The sequence below is a fragment of the Suricata suricatta genome, chromosome 5 (assembly GCF_006229205.1).
Source record: "Suricata suricatta isolate VVHF042 chromosome 5, meerkat_22Aug2017_6uvM2_HiC, whole genome shotgun sequence".
Lineage (NCBI taxonomy): Eukaryota > Metazoa > Chordata > Mammalia > Carnivora > Herpestidae > Suricata > Suricata suricatta.
This window is the reverse complement of record NC_043704.1, coordinates 126,358,973-126,379,001: the sequence shown is the minus strand read 5'-3', so window position 1 is coordinate 126,379,001 and position 20,029 is coordinate 126,358,973. Positions and strand designations below refer to the sequence as shown.

The window sequence follows — 20,029 nt, the reverse complement described above, 5'->3', positions numbered from 1 at the left end:
CAAAAATCTAGAAAATCAGACACTATTTCTTTTTAAAGTTTATTTCTTTTGAGAGAGAGAGGGCACAAGTGGAGGAGGGGCAGAGAGAGAGGGAGAGAGAGAGAATCCCAAGCAGGTTCTGCAGTACAGAGCCTGATGCAGGGCTCCAACTCACAAACAATGAGATCATGGCCTGAGCTGAAGTTGGCCGCTTAACAGACTGAGCCACCCAGGTGCCCTGAGACTTAACTTTTAAAAAGTCATTAAAGCTTTTTCTTTAGGACTTATGTTCAACAGAAATATTTCAACAGGTGCACACTTATATATATAAAGATTTATATAGATAATTTGTAATCTGGCAAAGTGGGTCACAACGTAAATGCCCAGCAGTAGGGTTATCACAAAATAAAGTATTTCCATATAGTGGAATGTAACTTAGATTTAACCATTTAACACAATGAGATAGCTGTATCTATTTCTGCTGAATTGAGAAGGTGCCTACAATATATCATTGAGGGAAAATGAAGCATCTTGTAGTAAAGAATAGATGGCAGGATACTGAGAGTATGAAATACAGGTGTAAATATTTCTGGATGCATGCGTGTAGACGTATCTGGAGCGCAGCAGTCAGGCTGTTTGGCCCCATACCTAATAATGATAGTTGCTGGCAGGGTCTTCTGCTAGAGTAAGGGGAGGGTTTCAAGCTACTCCTCCTCCCTTGGGAGAGTGGCTGGCAGGGGCTAACACAGCAGCTCTAGAATACATTCAGAGGGTCCTGGAGCTACTGAAGTTGCATCGTGGTATCTATCTGTGTTGCAAGGTTATTACGTCGTGGCCGTGGTTAAGAAACCAGATCCCGACCTCACCTGGAACTCCCTGCAAGGCAGGAAGTCCTGTCACCCCGCAGTTGGTACTTCTGCAGGCTGGACCATTCCCATGGGTTTGATATACAACAAAACTGGGTCCTGTAAATTTGGTAAGTGTGTTCTGGGGGGTGGTGTGGCAGCCCCTTCCTTGGGCCTGGGCCTGTGTAGGAGAGGAATTCAGTTCAATGGCAAGGAATGCCAAGGGATGATATAAATGGGTAGTGGGGTCAAGGGCTGGGCAGACATTACAGGTGAGCTTCACCTCTGCTTGAACGGCTGCCCCCCTCTCTCCTCACCTCCTCACTTCTGAGGGGAGCAGCTTGGCCCAAAGGGCAGACATTAGGGAAATACCCATTCTTTATGTGTTACAGCTGGCTCAGGGAACAAGCCTGGGGTGACAGAGCAAGAGTGGTGTGTGTGTGTGTGTGTGTGTGTGTGTGTGTGTGTGTGTGTGTTGTTTTCCCATATAAACTAGTTTGGGTGCTTTTTAAAAATTGAAAACCTATGCCAGTAAGTCCTTAGACACTTTATCTTTCACTTCCACCCTTATCTCCCTTAGGTTTTCATATTCGTCATTTTAGCAGCACTCTTGCCAAGACCTAAAAGGCCCTTGGTCCCCTGCTTTTTCCAGCCATCTCACAAATCCCATTCCTATGCAAAGCGTATTCCCTCTCTTTTCTCCCTCTGCTCCTTAGCAGCTAAACATGGCTAGAGAGGTCACAGGGCTGAGCACTTCATTCCGCTGGAAATGCTCCAGCTGCTGGGCTCAGTGGGCCCCTGGCATTCATGAGCACCCCGACTGTGTCTCAACGCCAACCCCTGTGCACTTCCCAACAATCATCCTGATGTCCACACATTTCCATCCCTTACCCATCTACCACCCTTTCTCGGCAGATGACTCATCTCAGCCGCAGAGACATTTGAAATGATCAGAAAAATTTCCCCTTACCATGCCACTGCCAAAGCTGTGGGCCTCCTGACGGCTGTGTCTGCTCAGCCTCCCTCTACCTGTGCTTTGTGTGGGGCCCCTCCCCCACACCCTTCCCTAGAGCCTCATGCTTTTGGTTACGACTTCTTTTTCTGGTATAGCCAATAATTTCTTTCAACATTGAACACATCCAGTATCTTGCATTTTTAAAAGTCCTGCCTCTCTCAGCAGTCTCCTCCCACTTTTGACTTGTTTCTATTCCTCTTTACTGCCAGACTTCTTAGCAGCAAGGTCTGAGCCAGTCACCTCCCACTTGCTCCTCGGGTCCCTGCCCTCCGGCTTCTCTGTGTCATTCCATAGGAAGAACTCTGGTCAAGGCCACCCAGGACCTCCATGTTGCTCAGCTGAAAGGTCACCCCCCAGTCCATTCCTCCATGACTTCTCTTTCTTCAGATCACCTTAAAACACTGTCCTGACTTTTATGGAAACACACTGGCTTGGTTTTTCTCCTACCCCTACAGAATCCACTTTCCCAGTCTGGTTAATAAATGTTTCAGTTGCTTAAAGCAAGTTTTCCCCTCTACTCTAAACTCAATCCGCAGGCACTCATATCCATGCCTACAGGCTCAATTACTATCTAAACAAATAATATTATACATACAAAACTAGGGACATAGCCAGTGCTAAGTAAATTTTTGCTGATATCACTATTATTAATATTATGTTTATATGTTGATAACTATTACATTTTAATCTCTAGTACAGATCTCTCCTTGACCTCCAGGACTGCCTATTTGACGGTATCTAGTTGAATATCTCAAAAGCACATTAAGCTCAAAACAGAATGCATCATCTCTGCTGAGCCTGGTCCTGTTTCAAGGCTGCGTAGCTTGGTGGAGGACCTTTTAGTCTATCCGCTTGCCCCAGCTGGCAACCAAGCTGTCATCCTGCACACACCCATCCATCACCTGTGATGTCAGTTTCTCCCTCCCCTCCACTGTCTCTCTCACCTTAGTGCTGCTCTAGCCCAAGCTGCCTTCACGTCCCTGGGACTACAACAGTAACCTGCTGCCTGCACACCACATCTGGCCTGGATTCCAGCCATCCCATTGCCAGACCAGTCTTTGCAAAGTGCAGGTCTGGCTATATCCTGCCCACTATACCTGGCCCAGCATTACTATAGCCCTTCAGAAGCTCCTTATTTCTCTAAGGATGAAGAACAAAATCTACATAAAGGTGTAAAAGGGAATCTGGACCTTGGCTTCTCCTCACTCACTCTCGCAGTGGGTGGTCCAGCTCAATGTCCTCTATTAACCTTTTTGTGTCGTTTGCCCCCCACCCCAATGCCTGCCCTAGGCCTTTGCAGGTACTGCCCCCTTGTCTGGAAAACCTGTTCCTATTCATTCTTCATCTCTCGACTTAAGGCTTCTCCCTGACTCCCAGGTCTGCACTAGATCCCTCTATCTGCAGCTGTGTAGAACCATATTCTACAGAGCAAGTGGGGGTTAGTGGGGGTGGGTGGATAAATTCACTGGTGTGGCTACTTGAATTATGACTGTTGTTCATGAACTTGAATTCCAAGAGCGCAGGGCCTATGTGATGTCCTCACAACAGTGCCCTGGGACCCAGCACAGTGCTTGGCAGCTGGGTCTCTCAGGTTCCTTCCTGGATTTGGAGTCAAGATGGAATACCTTGTAAGGAAGGGCAAGGGCAGCAGAGGTCAGGAAAAATGGGGGACAGGTTCAACCAGCTGGGACTTTTAGTTTTGTTGTCTCTCTCAGGATTACATCTGTGTCTGTCCTTCCACACCTCTGCCCTGTGCCACTTCTATTCCAAAGACCATTGTCCCAACTTCAGCCAGTCTCCCTTTACTCTAGTAACTCTAGTTACTCCCTTTGCTCTAGTTGCAACCTTTTTTAATTTTATTCCATAAGATTCCTATTTCTAATAATATGGTAATAAACACCTGAATGTGGCAATCCTCGGGACAAAATCTGAGGCTCTCTTGCTAACATTGGTGGGAAGAGCTGACCTCCTGTGTCTTCCTGCACAGATGAATTCTTCAGTCAGAGCTGTGCCCCTGGGGCCGATCCAGCTTCCAGGCTCTGTGCTCTGTGCAGTGGTGGCAGCGACCCAGCCCACACCTGTGCTCCCAACAGCCGCGAGAGATACTACGGGTGCAGTGGGGCGTTCAGGCAAGTAGTGTCTGTGCACCTTTCTCTTTGGCACCACCCCACTGCCATCTTTTCCATCTTTTCCATCACCCCAGCATCTGGGTGCTGCATTTAAGAGGGGCCAGAATTAGAAAACAGAACTGCAGATTCCCAATGGCCCCAAGGACTCAAGTCCAGCTCCTTTCTGGAACACTTTTCGGCAGACCCAGCTGACTTAGGGCACCTGAAGAGAGGCAAGAATGATGGTGCAGGGTCACAATACTGGTTCAACTTTTGTTCTTTTCTTCTGTGTGATTGTGGACAAGTCACGGAATCTTTCAGAGCCCTGGTTTAAAATCAGAGGAGGGGTACTGGGCACATGCTTCTTACACCTAGCTGATGAGTACATTTTAAAAGGCGAAAGATTTATACGATCTGAAGAGAAACCAGAGTATGATGAGTACATTTTAAAAATAGATATTCTTAGGCTCCTCCAACCATTCAAGAAACATTTATTGAGCACCTAGTATGTGGCAGGCACTGGCCTAGGTAGAGGGTTATGGCAGCAACAAGACACATGTAACTCCCACTCCCTGTCTGCTCTCATGAGAGTAGGACAATAAACATATAAATAAGAGCCAATCACTTCCTGACTGTGATAAGTGCTGCAAAGGAACAAAGGGGGATGGTGTGGTAGTGACTTGGGTAGGGGACGGTTTTGGTGACAACAAGTGGAAGGGACTGTGTGAATTGAGCATTAAATATTGAGAGGGAATCCGGCCTCAGACAATCTGGAGGAACAGTATCAAGGAAGAAGGAACAGCAAGGATACAGGCATGGGGCAGGACAAATTGTGCTGTGTTTGAGGCCAGAAAAGAAGGCCCTAAGGTGAGGGGGGTGCATCAGGGCTGTGTAGAAGCTGGAGTGGCAGCATTGGATATGTCTCCGTGCCCTACTGACCTGACCAGGAGGGCAGATTTAATTCTAGGTGTGCTGAGCAGCAAAGGACACTTTGGGGCAGTAGGCATGTTGTGTGAATCAGGGTTGTGTGGGTGCTGTGTGGAGAATGTGTGAGCCTCTAGAGAAGGACCCCTTTATTTGTCACACTGCCAGATGACTTATCCTGCCATCTCCGAAGTTTTCTCTTTCATAAGCCAAATATAAGTGATATATTTTCACAGATCCACAACACTATATGCTGAACATGAACCCTAGGCTAACATAGTTTTTGTTTTTGGTTTTTTATTTTTACATCAGAAAGTGTGTTGGTATTAGGGTTGATGGTCTTCTTCGTACTAACATGATATCAAAGCGGACCTGGAACTGTCAGAGCTCTGTCTTGAAACACAGCTTGCTCTCATCCCCAAATGAAGGATCAGTTCTCAGTCCTTGCATTGCTTCATCTACCAGCATCGTTGGTACCACCCATCATTTCCTCCCCATGGATGCATTTTCCTCCTTGGCTTCAGGACACCACACTGTTTGAATTCCCTCCTCTCTCTCCTGCTATCACACCTGTGTCTTTGCTGTTTCCACCTCACATCCCCATCCTCAACATGTTGGTGCACCTGAGGGCTCCGTCCTTGGACTTCTCTCTTCATGTCTACACCCTTGGTGGTTTTATCTACTCTTGATCCATCTAGATGCTGACAATTCCCAAATTTATGTTCCTGTTCAGAGGTCTCTTCAGAACTCCAGATGAAACCCCAGACTGCCTAATGGGCATCTTCACTTGGATATCTAATCACTCTCTCAAATTTGAATGTCCCAAACTGAGCTTCTGAAATTTCATACACTCCCACCCAAGCCTGTACCTCCATCAGTCTTACCTATGTCACTTAAAGGCAACTCCATTTTTCTTCTTGGAAAAAAGGAAACCTTAGTTTCTGTTATCTATGTCTACTTTATTTCTCTCAGACTCCATCATATCACGCTGACTCTACCTGAAAAAGATAACCAGAATTGGCCTCATCTCCACTGATACCACCTTGATCCAAACCATCATCACCTCTCCCCAGATTGTTACCATGCACTCCTAACAGGGTCAGGAAGCATCTGCCCTGTTCTTCTCTCCCTCCAACACCCAGTCTATTCCCAACACATCAGCAAGAGGGATTCTCTTAGAACATAAATCAGAGTATCTCTGCTTAAAACCCTCCAGCAATTTCCCATATCACTCAGAGTAAAATTTAGGGTCCTTCTTTGACCTATAAGGCCTCTTTGTAATATGAGAAGGCCTTTGGGACTTCATCTTCTCTATCTTTCCCCTTGTTCTATCTAATCCAGTCATCTTCATAGCCTAGTTATTCCCTGAAGACGCCAGGCATACTCTTGCTTCAGGGCCTTTGCACTTGCTCTTACCCCCATCGAGAGTGTTCTTCTTCCTCATATCATAGCTAGTTCCCTCATTTCCTTTAGGATTTATCAGGGAGTCTTTCCTGGCCACTGTAATTTCACATACACACACACTTGCCCGTACCAATATTTCATATCTGCCTTTCTTGCTTTATGGTTTTTTTAAGCACTTTTCACTCTATAGAATACTATATATTTTATCTACTTGTTTAATGTTTTTCCCCTTTAATATAATGAATAAAGACTCTTTTGGTTGCAAGTGAAAAAAACCCAAGGAGCTTCTGCCTTGTAACGACTAAGACTTGAGCCTCCAGAGACAGCCAAGAGTTGCCAGATAAAATTTAGGATGTCCAGCTAAATTAGAATTCTAGATAAACAGTGAGTTAATTTTTAGCAAAAAGGAATATACTTTGCTTCTCTCTCTCTCTCTCTCTAACTTTCCCCCTCCCCTCCACATCTGTCTTATTGTCTCTTTCTCTACTGGATGGTTTTCTCTATTTCTCAGTCTACATGGAAGGAAATATCTGGGATTAACATTATTACAGTTTCTCAGTTGTAAAGAAGTAGTCAAACACAGACTATAATATATTCACCCCAATTCCCAAGAAATGGAATTGTCAGCCCAGTTCCAATGAAAGCTTTGAGTTCACACAACTTATGCAATGACGTTGCATATAAAGTTTTACCTGCCTCCACTGTGACCAGAGATGGGGGATGGAGTCAGTTCTCAAAATATTAAAGCTTAGTAGATAAACAATAGTCAAGAATTTTTAAATAAAATTATACAAAGGGTATTTTGTTCTCCTAGATATAAAAATCACATTGTAATACTATATAATACTGTAATACTATGATTACTACAGGCTTGTTTAGGTGCAAGAATGACAAATCAGTGGCAGAGAATAGATTTTCAAAACTTAGACATGGACACATAATATTTGGCCTATAACGAAGATAGTGTTTCAAACTGGGGGAAGGATGAACTTGAGAAATCAGATAAAATGAGTATGGTGAACTGGCCCCTGAATCTGGTGGGGGCAGATGCAATAGTGAGTCAGTCCCATAAGCTGACTGGCAGGGGTCAGCAAGGGTGGTGTGAAGGGATGCTTCTTATAAGTGTTTGGATAAGGCCCATTGCTGAGGGCAGTGTGGGATCAAAACAGGGATTCTTGTTTTTTAAAAAAGAAAAGTATAAATGCTGATAAAAAGAGCCCTGTGAACAGGAAAAGACTCCAATTGCATAAGGGAAAGAAGAAAAGTATCAGAATGTGCCTGAGAGTGTGGGCAGGATGGGATGCAAGGCACCTGAGGAGGACACTTGCTGGGTGGGAGACCTTTGTTCCCACTTTGTGCCTGATGGGCAGGAGAACAGCACTGGAGACTTGGGCTGACAGATTTGGCTGGAAGAAAGCCCATGTGATGATATCCATGTTTTCTCTGGGAAGCAGGAGGACATGTCAGAATGAGTGTTGGGGGGAGGGAATGTGGAGAGATAGAAGTATGCGGGAATTTGAAAAACATTTTAGTCACTGCTCTCTAGAATGGGAAGGTGGCTGTCTCAAACACCACTAGAACACAGAATCCCCTGAGGAGACTGTTAAAACACAGATATCTGGGCCCCACCTCCAGAAGTTTCTGATCTAGTAGGTCTGGGGTGGGGCCCAAGAATGTGCAGTTCTGAAAGGTTCACAGCTGGTGCCTATACTGCTGATGCCAGCCCACGCGTTGAGAATCACAGCTCTAGAGTAGAGCAAGGAAAACAGGAATGTCCCATAGAAGTGAATGATCAGAAGGGTCTCTGGTCTGCTTCCCTGTTGAAATGTGGACACACCTGAGGCCAATGATCATGCTTATTCAGGACCAGGACTATATGGAGAGTGGGTGGAGGAAATAAATCGGGCAAGGAAGCTTAGAAAAATTGAATGGAAGTAATTGACCCCAGCTAAGAACAGAGGGATCTGATGTTAGAGAAAACTAGAGAGGTACTTCTGATAATGAATCATTAATATCAATTGCCAAATGATTGGATATCACAGAACTGATTTTTAATGTATTCAACATTTCTCATAAAAAATGGACCTTAAACGCAGAGAAACATTTTTCATGGGATTAACCATGAAAACATATCCACATTAACTTTTATTAAAGCTCACTAGACCTATGGATGTGAAGACACTCCTTCAAAATCATGTCTTCCATGATGATGGGAGTTTTGATCCAACCAAAGAGCCGTTCTTGAGTATCCCTGTTAATAGGAGAACATAAGCATCTTCTCTGGAGAAACCAATCAGTATTTCAAATAAGAAATGAAATAATGGTTATCTACAATAAAAACAAAATGAGCAGATTTCTTTTTCAATGTTTATTTATTTTTGAGAGGGAGATGGAGACAGAGTACGAGCGGGGGAGGGGCAGAGAGCAAGGGAGACACAGAATCCGAGGCAGGCTCCAGGCTCTGAGCTGTCAGCACAGAACCCGATCCAGGGCTCAAACCCACGAACTGCAAGATCATGACCTGAGCTGAAGTCAGATGCTTAACTGACTGAACCAGCCAGGCACCCCCAAAGCAAATTTCTTTTTCTATTACATTTCCCCTCTAATTCCCAGGGACAGTTGGGTGTTACAGTTGTATGTGTGGATGTGGTCAGCATTAGTTGTGTCCAGTGGCTCTGATGGAGGGTGTGTGAACCCCTAGGTGGTTCTTTCTGGGTGTCTTTCCCTCTCACGCCTATGGGTCCTCCTCGCTGACCTGATCCTCCCTGTGCAGGTGTCTGGTTGAGAAGGGAGACGTGGCCTTTGTGAAGCATCACACGGTCTTCCAGAACACTGATGGTATGTGTCTGTGCTGTCCTTTCCTCCCTTGGAAAAAATCTGAGTCTCTTATGGGAAGTCACTCCCCAGTTGGGGCACCAGGGAAGTTTATTAAAGGGTGTTCTAGCTCTCTTAATTTATAGACATTCCTTATGTATTCTGGATACAAGTTTTTATCAGCTATATGGATTGAAAATATCTTGTCCCTCTCTGAAAGGCTTTAAAGGCTTTCACTTTAATGATGTTTTTTGATAAACAAAAGTTTTAATTTTTTATATAGTTCAACCAATCTTCTCCTTTTTGGCTAGTGATTTTTTGAGGCTTTTAAAGAACTCTTTGCCTTTACTAGGGCTAAAAAGGCACTAACAAGAAAGGTTATGAATTTATAGGCTTATGAATTTTTCTCTTGTTTTATTTTTAAAGTTTTATTATTTCATTCTTCCATGTCTCTGTGATTCTCCCAGACATTGGTGGTTGGTCACCCCCCCCCCCCCCAGTGGCTGATCCATCTTCCTTCTTCTTAGGAAAAAACCCTGAAGCATGGGCTAAAGATCTGAAGCATGAAGACTTTGAGCTGCTGTGCCTCGATGGCACCAGGAAGCCTGTGACTGAAGCTCGGAGCTGCCATCTGGCCAGAGTCCCAAATCATGCTGTGGTCTCAAGGAAAGATAAAGCAGATTCTGTTCGCAGAATGCTCTTCAACCAACAGGTACGGGCACGCAGGAGGTCCCGTCTGCACAGTCCCCCCAACAGAGTGCCAGGTCACTTGCACAGCTGACAGGCATACCCAGCCCAGTCTCATACCCTCTATCCCTGGAAAGTAGAACTAGATGCTTGCATCCCTGCCTCTGATGAAGGCAGAAAGGTAGCTGGTGGCCATGTTTACTTTGTGCTCTGGGGCTGTCTAGGATATCAAAGTGGACTAAAAAAGCCTTGGACACATGGGTACCTGAAGTGTCTCCCTGAGGCTCACTTGTATCTCTGAGCAGATTCCTGACACCTCCTGGAGTTGTTCAGTTCCTCCATGAGATGATCTCTTTCTTATTCTGTCACAGAAATAAGGAAGTCGGCTCAGGGCCGTTCATACTAGGATGAGGTGTTTGTGGGAAAAGCAGAATGGAGGCTGCTCTACCTGACCTAGGGTGGGTGCCAATGCATTAAGGAACCTGGAAAGGCTGAGCACTGTTTCAGGCTTCAGGAAAGTTTCAGAGCCAACATTCGATTAGGCAGCCAACAAGAGCTATGTAGTAGCAGGATTCCTAAATGGAATGATCTTTAGGAAAACCCAAAGCTTGATCTGCCTTTTGCACTCACACCCCGCTTCCTGGAAGAGCCCCAGATGAGTACTCCATGTCCTAGCATATGCTGCCCACACATCCCAGTTAAAGGACTACCACCCAGGGAGAACTGGCAAAACAAAAGGCTCTCAGTCATGCACTTTTGAAGGGGTGCATCTCCCAAAGGGCAAGCTGCCCCATTGGCTACAGGGGGGGTTGAACAAAGGAAAAGAGAGGAGGGGTAGGAAGAGATGGAAATGATCAGGTGCCTGGGGCAGATCTAGGGAATAGAAAAGGCAAGGGGGCAAGGATTTCGATCAGCGGGAAGATAGACAATTGTAACCCAGCAAGTTGAAAATTGACAGAACTGTGATACAGTGGCCAACTTGAAGCTTTTCCTATTTAGCAGTTGCTTTACATACATCATCTTTACTATTTAGGGTTATTATCTCCGTTTACAAATGAGTAAACTGAGGTTCACTGAACTTAGTAAAGAATTTTCGTATAGTCACATGATGGCCAGGATCTGAACCCAGAGGCCATACTGTTTGCCGTTAATGGTGCCTCCTAAACTGTTACTGTGTCCCAGGGCTCCGGGGGCTGGAGTTGAGCGGCAGACTTGGATCTTCTGAGGCAGAATATACAGCCTTGTGCTCCCTGGTGCTGCTGCTCACTCTCTGTCTTCTGACTCAGGAGCTCTTTGGAAGAAATGGGTTTGAATACAGGATGTTCCAGATGTTTGAATCCTCAAACAAGGATCTGCTTTTCAGTGATGACACTGCATGTTTAGCTAACCTTCAGGATGAAACAACTTCCAGAAAATACTTAGGACAAGAGTATCTCATGGCTATTGATAACATGAAACCATGCTTACACTCTGGTAAGTAGAATAAAACACCAAGGAGCAATAACATGGAGGGGGGGTTGTCAAGGTAACCATAATTGTATTAAGGAACATCGTGTGCCAAGCCCTGGGCCTGACTGATAGGAACACAAAGATGAAGAGGGCTTCCTCCTGGCCCTGCAGTAGGATTCAGACTTACCAGTGAGGCAACCCAATTAGACAAGCATATAAGACACTGAAAAAAGACCAAATCATTTGAAGGAGACAGCAAGTGCAATAGAACTTGAGATCATTTGGAAATTGAAGTTGTTTGCTTGTGCATTTCCATTTTTTTTGCTAACGAAACAAGAAGGTACACATGTGTGAGCATTTCAGTGTAGGGAGACGGTTGGGAGATGACCATAGCATGACTCACAGAGGATCAATTTTCAAAGATTTTAAGTCAAATGTATAAATAATATTAATAGAAACAAAATGAAGTTAGCACTACAGTATGCCCTTTCTAGTTTTATGTCTATATCTGCATATATATATTTATAGTTAAAGATATACAAATATATATTAAATGGCATAGTTTACACACACACACACACACGTGTGTGTGTATTTTAGAATGGCATAGTTGTCTCAAAAAGGATTCAGCTGGAGAAATAAAATGAGAGCTGGGATAATCAAATTGCTGGGAGTGTGCCTGGGTTTTTGTTGAATTATATTGTGCATTGGGGATCATGAGAGCAGGAGGAAAGGAAAATGTTGGTATTTAAGGTTAGCACTGACATCAGTTAGGAGATAGAGATAAGAGAGATAGAGATAGAGAGAGATTTTTAAAAAAGTATTACCTAGTATTTACTTTTAGAAAAGAGGAATGGAATTGTGTTTAGTAAGCATAGGAAGTACCTGAAGTTCTTTCTCTTATGTTTTCCTTTTCAGAACTTCTGGACGCCTGTACATTCCATGTACATTAAATGCTGATCAAAGTGGACATCCACAGGGATGCTCAGTGCCTGCAAATATGGTGGGGCATCATGGGCCTGTGTTAGCCTTAGTTATTTTATAATTATGTGCTGGAACTGACACAACAATTAAAATGAATGAAAATTATTGTGTCTTCTCAGAACACTTCATTAAATATTCTCAGGTTTTTTTTGAGGGGAGAAAACTATGTCTTTATATTAGAGTTATGCTTCTGAATTTAATATCTATTAAATTGTACCTTTGTAAAGAACTGTATAAGACTAGCTCATCTTCCCTCCCCATTCTTCATTTTACCCAAGAGTGAGTGGTGATTACAAGTGTGAAAAAAAAGCATCAGTGTTGCAGTACCAAGGACTTATATAATAAAAATAAAGAATAAGGAATGAGTTTGTGTATTTTAAAAATATATTTGAACATTTAAAATTTACATTGTCAAGTGGAATCAAAATCCTAACTCTGATTAATTGGAAAACATTAAAATTACTGCAAAAATCTAATCTTACTACCCTTTTAAAGTCAACTTCCTTAAAGTGGGATTTATACTCATTTCTATTAAGTCAGTTTCTTATCAGAGATTTTACCATATCTAGTATTACCATAATTGCAACCTATGGTAGTGCTTCAGTAAAAGTCAAATGGGAGCCTAAGTTATACATTGTTAAATGTTAGTTTTATGAGTGTGGACTTCTGCTTCTGTCTGTGAAAAAGTAACCAGTACAGAACTTGCCCTCCTTCCATAAACAACTGAAAAACTGGACAAAGTATGTGAAACAACTGTGTTCAAACCTTGGGCAATAGCAGCACAGGACTCTGGTCCCTGAAAGAAGGGAAAGAAAAGAAGTAAGCAGAAGGAAGACCCTACTTTTTGCCTAGAGGAAATTTCCAGATGATGGAACAGAGTGGGGCAACCCAAGAAAGCCTGTCACATTAAATTGAGGAAACAGAGATAAGAGCTTGGGGAAGCAAGATGACTGAAGTTTGTATACAGAAGAGATCTGTATGAGCTTCCTTGAGTCTCTGGTGAACTACTAATGTGCATGAATGTAGAATGAAATTGGAATCCATCAGCGTAGGCAAAGAATAACTGAGAAATCGATAAGCTAGTTGAATGATTCCCAGTTAACACATAGAGCCAGGAATCATTGTATTCCTACTAACTGCAATGAAGAGACTTAACCTAATTGAACACCTAAGGATTTCACTGAACATCAGGCCTTGGATATTAGGCTAACTAAAGTAACTGTAGACTAAAGGCTACTCTAATACTGCCCTTACTAAGAGCGAAACTAGCCTTGGTAGTAGGATCCAGCTGTTCTGTGAGTAGCTTAACTGCCTTAAAAAAAAAAAACATTAAAAAAAATTTATTACTGATAAACAGAGAGAAACAGAGCATGAGCATGGGAGGGGCAGGGAGAGGGGGAGACACAAAATCTGAAGCAGGCTCCAGTCTCTGAGCTGTCAGCACAGAGCTGGATGCAGGACTTAAACCCATGAGCAGTGAGCTCAGGACCTGAGCCAAAGTCAGATGCTCAACAGAATGAGCCACCCAGGAGCCCAACTGCATTCTAAAATCTCAATACATTAAAGAGAGACAACAAAATTTAAATATTCAACAATGTAGTGTACATAATATCCAGTATCAAATGCCAAAATTACCAGGTATGCAAAGAAGCACAAAATGTGACTCAGAGTTAGAAGATAAACCAACTAATAGAAACAGACCTACAAACCAAAGAGATGATGGTATTCAATGAACTTTAAAACAGTTGTTATAAACATTCCCAAAGATTTAAATGAAAACACGAATGTAGCAAAGAAAAAAGTGGAAGGTTTAAAAAAGACTCAGTGAAAACCTAGAGCTGTAAAATTTGTATTTTTCAAGGAATTTGTCAATTTCACTAACTTGTCTATTTTTGCCATAAACTTGTCCAAAATGTTTCCTTATTATTCTTTTTAATATTTAAATGATATAATGGTATCTATTCTTCCATTCTCCATACTGGTAATTTGTGTTTTCTCTCTTCATTTTTCTTGATTGGTCCAGTTATAGATTTGTCAATTTTATTGAACTTTTCAAAGAAAAGGTTTTTTTTTTTTTTTAATTTTCACTATTTGCCTATTTTCTTAAATCTCATTTTTTCTTCTTTACCTTGTTTCTTTCTTCTACTTACTTTTCATTTAATTTGCTTTTTTTTCTTAGATTCTTAAGGTATAAACTTAGATCAATTATTTAGAACAGCCTTCTTTCCTAATATAGACATTTAAAATTATAAATTTCCTTCTAAGGACTATTTGAGCTGCATCCCTTCAATTTTGGTATATTTTTATTATTATGCAGGTAAAATTTTCCAGAGATTTCATCTTGGATCTGTTTGTTATGTAAAAGTTATTTTTAATTTCCAAATACCTGGTGATTTTCCAGGTATGCTTTTAACTTCAATCCTCTTACTGAGTTTTTTTTTTTTTTTATGGCTAGCTATGGTCTATCTTGGTGGTTGTTCCATGTACACTTGAAAAAATATGTATTCTGTGTCTTGGGGTGTAATTCCATAATGTGTAGATCTATAACATATAGTATAATTCTATAAATAGCAATTAGGTCAGGTTGGTTAACATTACTGTTTAAATACTCTGTCTTGACTCGTTTTCTGTCTAGTTTTTGTGTTAAGTAATGAGAGAAGAGATTGAATTCTCTAGTTGTAAGTATGGATTTTCTCAGCACAGTCAGGTTTTGCTTTATATTATTTTGCTCTGTTAGGACATACACATTTAGGATATTAGGCTTTCTTGATAAATTGGCTGCTTTATCATTATGAAATGTTCCTATTGCCCCTGGTAATACTTCTTGTCTTAAGTCTACTTCATTGGATATTAATATGACCACTTCACCTTTCTTATGACTAGCATATGCTTGGTCATATTGTTTTCCATTCTTTTACTTTAATCCTTCTATGTATATTATGGGGTGTTTCTTATAAAGAGCATTTGGTTGGGTCTTTCTTTTTTCATTCAGTGTGATAATCTTTATCCTTTTTAAAGGATGTGTTTAGTTCATTTATATATAATATAATTAGTAATGTTTGTTTTCTATCTGTCTCATCTGTTCTTTGTTTCTCGCTTCCTCTTTTTCTGCCTTCTATTGGATTGAGTATTTTTTTAGTATTTCATTTTATCTTCTCAATTGGCTTTTTATCTATTCTTCTATTTTTTAATGTATTCTCCATTATACTTATCTTTAGTTTAATACTAGTGTCAAATAATGTTATACCAGGATACAAAATTAATATACAGAAATCTGTTACATTTAAAGTAGAAAAAGAGATGAAGGAGGGCACTTGTGGAGAAGAGCACTGGGTGTTATATGGAAACCAATGTGACAATAAACTATTTAAAAAAATAAAGTAGAAAAAGAAATTATGAAAACAATTATATTTATAATTGCACCCAAAATAACAAAATACCTAGGAATAAATTTAACTGAAGAGGTAAAAGACCAGTACTCTGGAAACTATAAAACATTGACGAAAGAACTTGCAGATGACACAAACAAATGGAAAGATACTCTATGTTCCTGGGTTGGAAGAACACATATTTTTAAGGTGTCCATACTACTAAAAGCAATCTACAGATTAATGCAATCCCTATCAAAATACCAACAAGTTTTCACAGAACTAGACAAATAATACTAAATTTTTTTGGAACCACAAAAGGCCCCAAAGAGTCAAGACAATCTTGAGAAAGAAGAATAAAGCTGGAGGTATCACAATCCCAGATTTCAAGATACACCACAAAGCTGTAACAATCAAAATGATATGGTACTGGCACAAAAATAGACACAAATCAATAGAAAAGAATAAAGAGCCCAGAACTAATCCCATGCTTGCGTGTGAATTAATCTATGACGAAGGAGCCAAAAACATATAATGTGGAAAAGACAGCCTCTTTAACAAATGGTATAGGGAAAACTAGACAACTACATGCAAAATAATGAAACTGGACCACTTTCTTATACCATACACAAAAATAGATTCAAAATAGATTAACTACTTAAATATGAGACCTGAAATCATAAAGCTCCTATAAGAAAACATAGGCAGTAATTTCTTTGACATTGGCTATGGAAACATTTTTCTAGATATGTCCCCTCAGGCAAGGGAAACAAAAGCAAAATTAAACTATTGAGATTATGCCAAAAGAAAAAGACTTTTTCCTGATGAAGGAAACCATCAATAAGACAAAATAATTCAACACCAAATAGACATAATCCAATTAAAAATGGGCAGAAGACCTGAATAAACATCTTTCAAAAGAACATACAGACGGCCAACAGATACATGAAAAAATGCTCAACATCACTAATCATCAGGGAAATGCAAATCAAAATCACAGTGAGATACCACATTACACCTGTCAGATGGCTAAAATAAAAAAAACACACAACAAGAAATAAAAAGTGTTAGCAAGGATGTGGAGAAAAGGGAAACTTCATGCATTGTTCGTGGGAAGGCAAATTGTTTCAGTCACTGTGGAAAACAGTAAGGAGGTTCCTCAAAAAATTAAAAATAGAATTGCCATGTGCTCTAGTAATTCTACTACTGGGTATTTACCCAAAGAAAATGAAAATGCTAATTTGAAAAGATACTTGTACCCCTATGTTTATTAAAGATTTATTTGCAATAGCCAAGGTATGGAAGCAATGTTAATCAATAGAGAATGGATAAAGGAAGTGTGTTGGGTGTATGTGTATAATGAGTATTGCTCAGCCATAATAAAGAAGGAGATTTTGCCATCTGCAACAACATTGATGGACCAAAAGGGTATAATATAAGTGAAATAAATCAATTGGAGTAAGACAAACACCATACGATTTAACTCATATGTGGACTTTAAGAAACAAAACAAATAAACAAAGAAAAAAGAGACAAACAAAAAAACGGGCTCTTAAATACAAGAAACAAATTGATGGTTGCCAGAAGGGAGGTTGGCAGGAGGAGGGGAAATAGAAAAAAGGGGATTAAGAATACACTTATCCTGATAAGCACTGTGTAATGATACATAGAATTGTTAAATCGGGGCACCTGGGTGGCTCAGTCAGTTAAGCGTCTGACTTCGGCTCAGGTCATGATCTCACAGTCTGTGAGTTCGAGCCCTGCATCAGGCTCTGTGCTGACAGCTAGCTCAGAGCCTGGAGCCTGCTTCTGATTCTGTGTCTCCCTCCCTCTCTGACCCTCCCCTGCTCACGCTGTCTCTCTCTGTCTCTCAAAAAAAAAAAAAAAAAAAGAATGGCTAAATCATTATATTGTACACCTGAAACTAATATAACACTGTATGTTAATTATACTTCAATAAAAAATAAATAAAAAGTAATGCTACATGACTTTGTATATAAGATCCTGTCATATTACAGTTTCACTTTCCCCAGTGATGTGTGTATAAACTTTTAATAATCAGATCTTCAAGGTAAACAAAAGGCCCTGATCTGCATCTTTTGCCAATTCCACGGAGCAAATACTTTTGCCACAGATGATTTCAAGCTACCAAAATGATGCCAATGTATTCAGCGTTTAGAAGAGAACAACACAATCAGCTTTTGCGAGCCAGCATAAGCTTATTGCCCTACCCCACCGATTTCCTTCTTTTATTGGTGTGCTCTTATTATCCTGTTTTACGTCTACATACATTAGAAACTTGGCAATAATTTTTATTATTTTTATATCAAGCATCAATTATCTTTAATGAAATTTGTAAATGACAAAATATTTAATATTTGCATCTTCATTGTTTCTGGCTCTCTTAATACCTTTGTGTAGATTACAGATTCTAGGTGTTTTGGGGGCATATCTTCCTGGTATGCTTTCACTGTCTGTGGATATACAATTTTTTCTTGTAATAACTTTATTTGGTATTTGACCATTGTACTTTATGTTGTTTAATTTTAGGTGAGATTTGCCTCCCTGAACTTTTAAAATAAGGCTATTTTTAGGAAAGAGTGTCTTACTTCACAGAGCTCTCTCTTCTGTCATTTTTGTATTATTTAAAAACATACTAGCTTGCTTTCTAGGGCTTTTTGGTTTTATTCCCTTGTCTACTTTGATCCAGATCTTCTTGTTCCTTCATCCTTTTTGTCCCTTTTCTGCACAATTTTGATTCTACTTCTAGTTCCAGATTGCTCCAGATCCTCTGGGCCCTTCTTGGGAAAGGACTTTTCACATCTAGTCCTAGGTCATCTCCCCAGGGGGCCACCTGCATGCTCAGCCAGGAAAAGTCCTAGAGTTTCACCTGCTATAAAGTCCTCAGGTTGTCTGCCCAAAGCCTCAGAGACTATTGGCTCTGAGAGGCTTGAGTTTCTACTGCCACTTTTCCCTACCAGAGAGCCAACCTTGCAGTCTTCAGTGGCATAACCTTGAAGCAAGAATCCAAAGACCCTGGTCCAACAGAGGCTTTTCACTGGCCCTGGGGACAAGCTGTCAAGTATCCTGCCCCTTTTTTCTCCAAATTGTAAGAACTTGAAATTAAGACAGATAATTAATGTCTCACAGTTCAACCTATTTAGGCACCAATGGACCCCTTTCAGATTTAATAAAACCCTGGGACTCACCTTAGTAACACAGACAGACAGACAGACAGACACACACACACACACACACACACTACTTGTTGTACCATTTATATGTATTCATAGGTCCAGTCCGGCGATTTTTCTGTGACCTCATACCACTTTCCTCTGGGGGTAGAATGAAGATAGAGGCTAGTTAACCTGTTTTCAGGCAGATGCTACCCTGTGGGGCTAATAAGTCTTACTAAATTACACCTATTGGGCAAGTTGTACATATTTATGTAAAAGGCCATTCTCTGGGAACACTTAGAACAACTAAAAGGGTAAAACCACTCAATTGTAGAAACCAACAGTTGACACCAATTATCTACAGATCTGTATAGGCCAGAGGTTTATTTTGGAACAGCTGAGAAAACAGGTGGACTTTACTCTTCTCTTTCCATGGAGAGCAGGGACATCAAACAGTGGCATTCTCTGTGGAACAGGAGAGGATCAGCGATCTGTTTGTTTGCCCCAGGAGTACTAGACTGTGCTCCGCTTTCACAGCCGCTTTTCATGGGCCCACCTGAAGATCTCAGGACTTAGCTTCTCTTGGTGAAAGAGCTATGGAAAATAAAATCCCTAAATAACCTTGTTAGAAAATTGAGTGACACTCCAGGACAGTGAGTCACAGGTTGATGAGGAGAGCTCCGGATGTTGAATCCAAAGTAGGTTCTTGCTTTGCCTGCCCTGCTGGGCACTCTACCAAGTTATGTCCTCTGGCTGGGCCTCAGTTTTTCTCTCTGTAAAATGAGCTCATTGTACTAAATGGTCTCGCAGGGTACGTTTTGTTGAAGGGCCCATCAGCAATAGAAAAAGCTCTTAAGAAATGACGTAGGGTCACTTCATCAAGTCACTGAACATGTTGTTAGCACTTAGTCCATACTAGGTGTTTTTAATAATGATAGTCATTGCCATGTACTGGCAAGGCCAACACTTTAATAGCACTCTGAGTAATATTCAAAATGAACCTAGAAGATAGGTATTCATATTTGTATAAGTGATGAGAAAACAGAGTATAGGAATAGATAAGTAACTTGTTCAACATCATGTAGCTTCTAAGTGGCCTATGTTTTATTTATTTTTTTATAGTATAAAAAAATTTTAATGGAGTGTGTACTAGATAAAATTAGCAGAAATAAGCAGTACAAGAGATGATCAAAATACCCAGAAACAACAAAAATATAAGGATTCACTAGGATTTCTATAGATCACGTCATAGGTGAAAAGAGATCCTTTTGTTTTC

The 20,029-nt window shown here is 40.9% G+C and overlaps 1 protein-coding gene across 1 annotated transcript in view; it reads left to right on the top strand.

Moving 5' to 3' along the window:
• The window catches only part of LOC115292837 (inhibitor of carbonic anhydrase-like), a 31,166-nt gene extending 18,595 nt beyond the window's left edge, over window positions 1–12,571 (top strand). The window contains exons 11-16 of the mRNA XM_029940827.1: window positions 800–955; window positions 3,827–3,968; window positions 9,049–9,113; window positions 9,617–9,801; window positions 11,063–11,249; window positions 12,144–12,571. Coding sequence (XP_029796687.1) covers window positions 800–955; window positions 3,827–3,968; window positions 9,049–9,113; window positions 9,617–9,801; window positions 11,063–11,249; window positions 12,144–12,178 — 770 coding nt within the window. The 3' untranslated portion in view covers window positions 12,179–12,571. The remainder of the gene's footprint in view (window positions 1–799; window positions 956–3,826; window positions 3,969–9,048; window positions 9,114–9,616; window positions 9,802–11,062; window positions 11,250–12,143) is intronic.
• The last annotated feature ends 7,458 nt before the right edge of the window (window positions 12,572–20,029 follow it).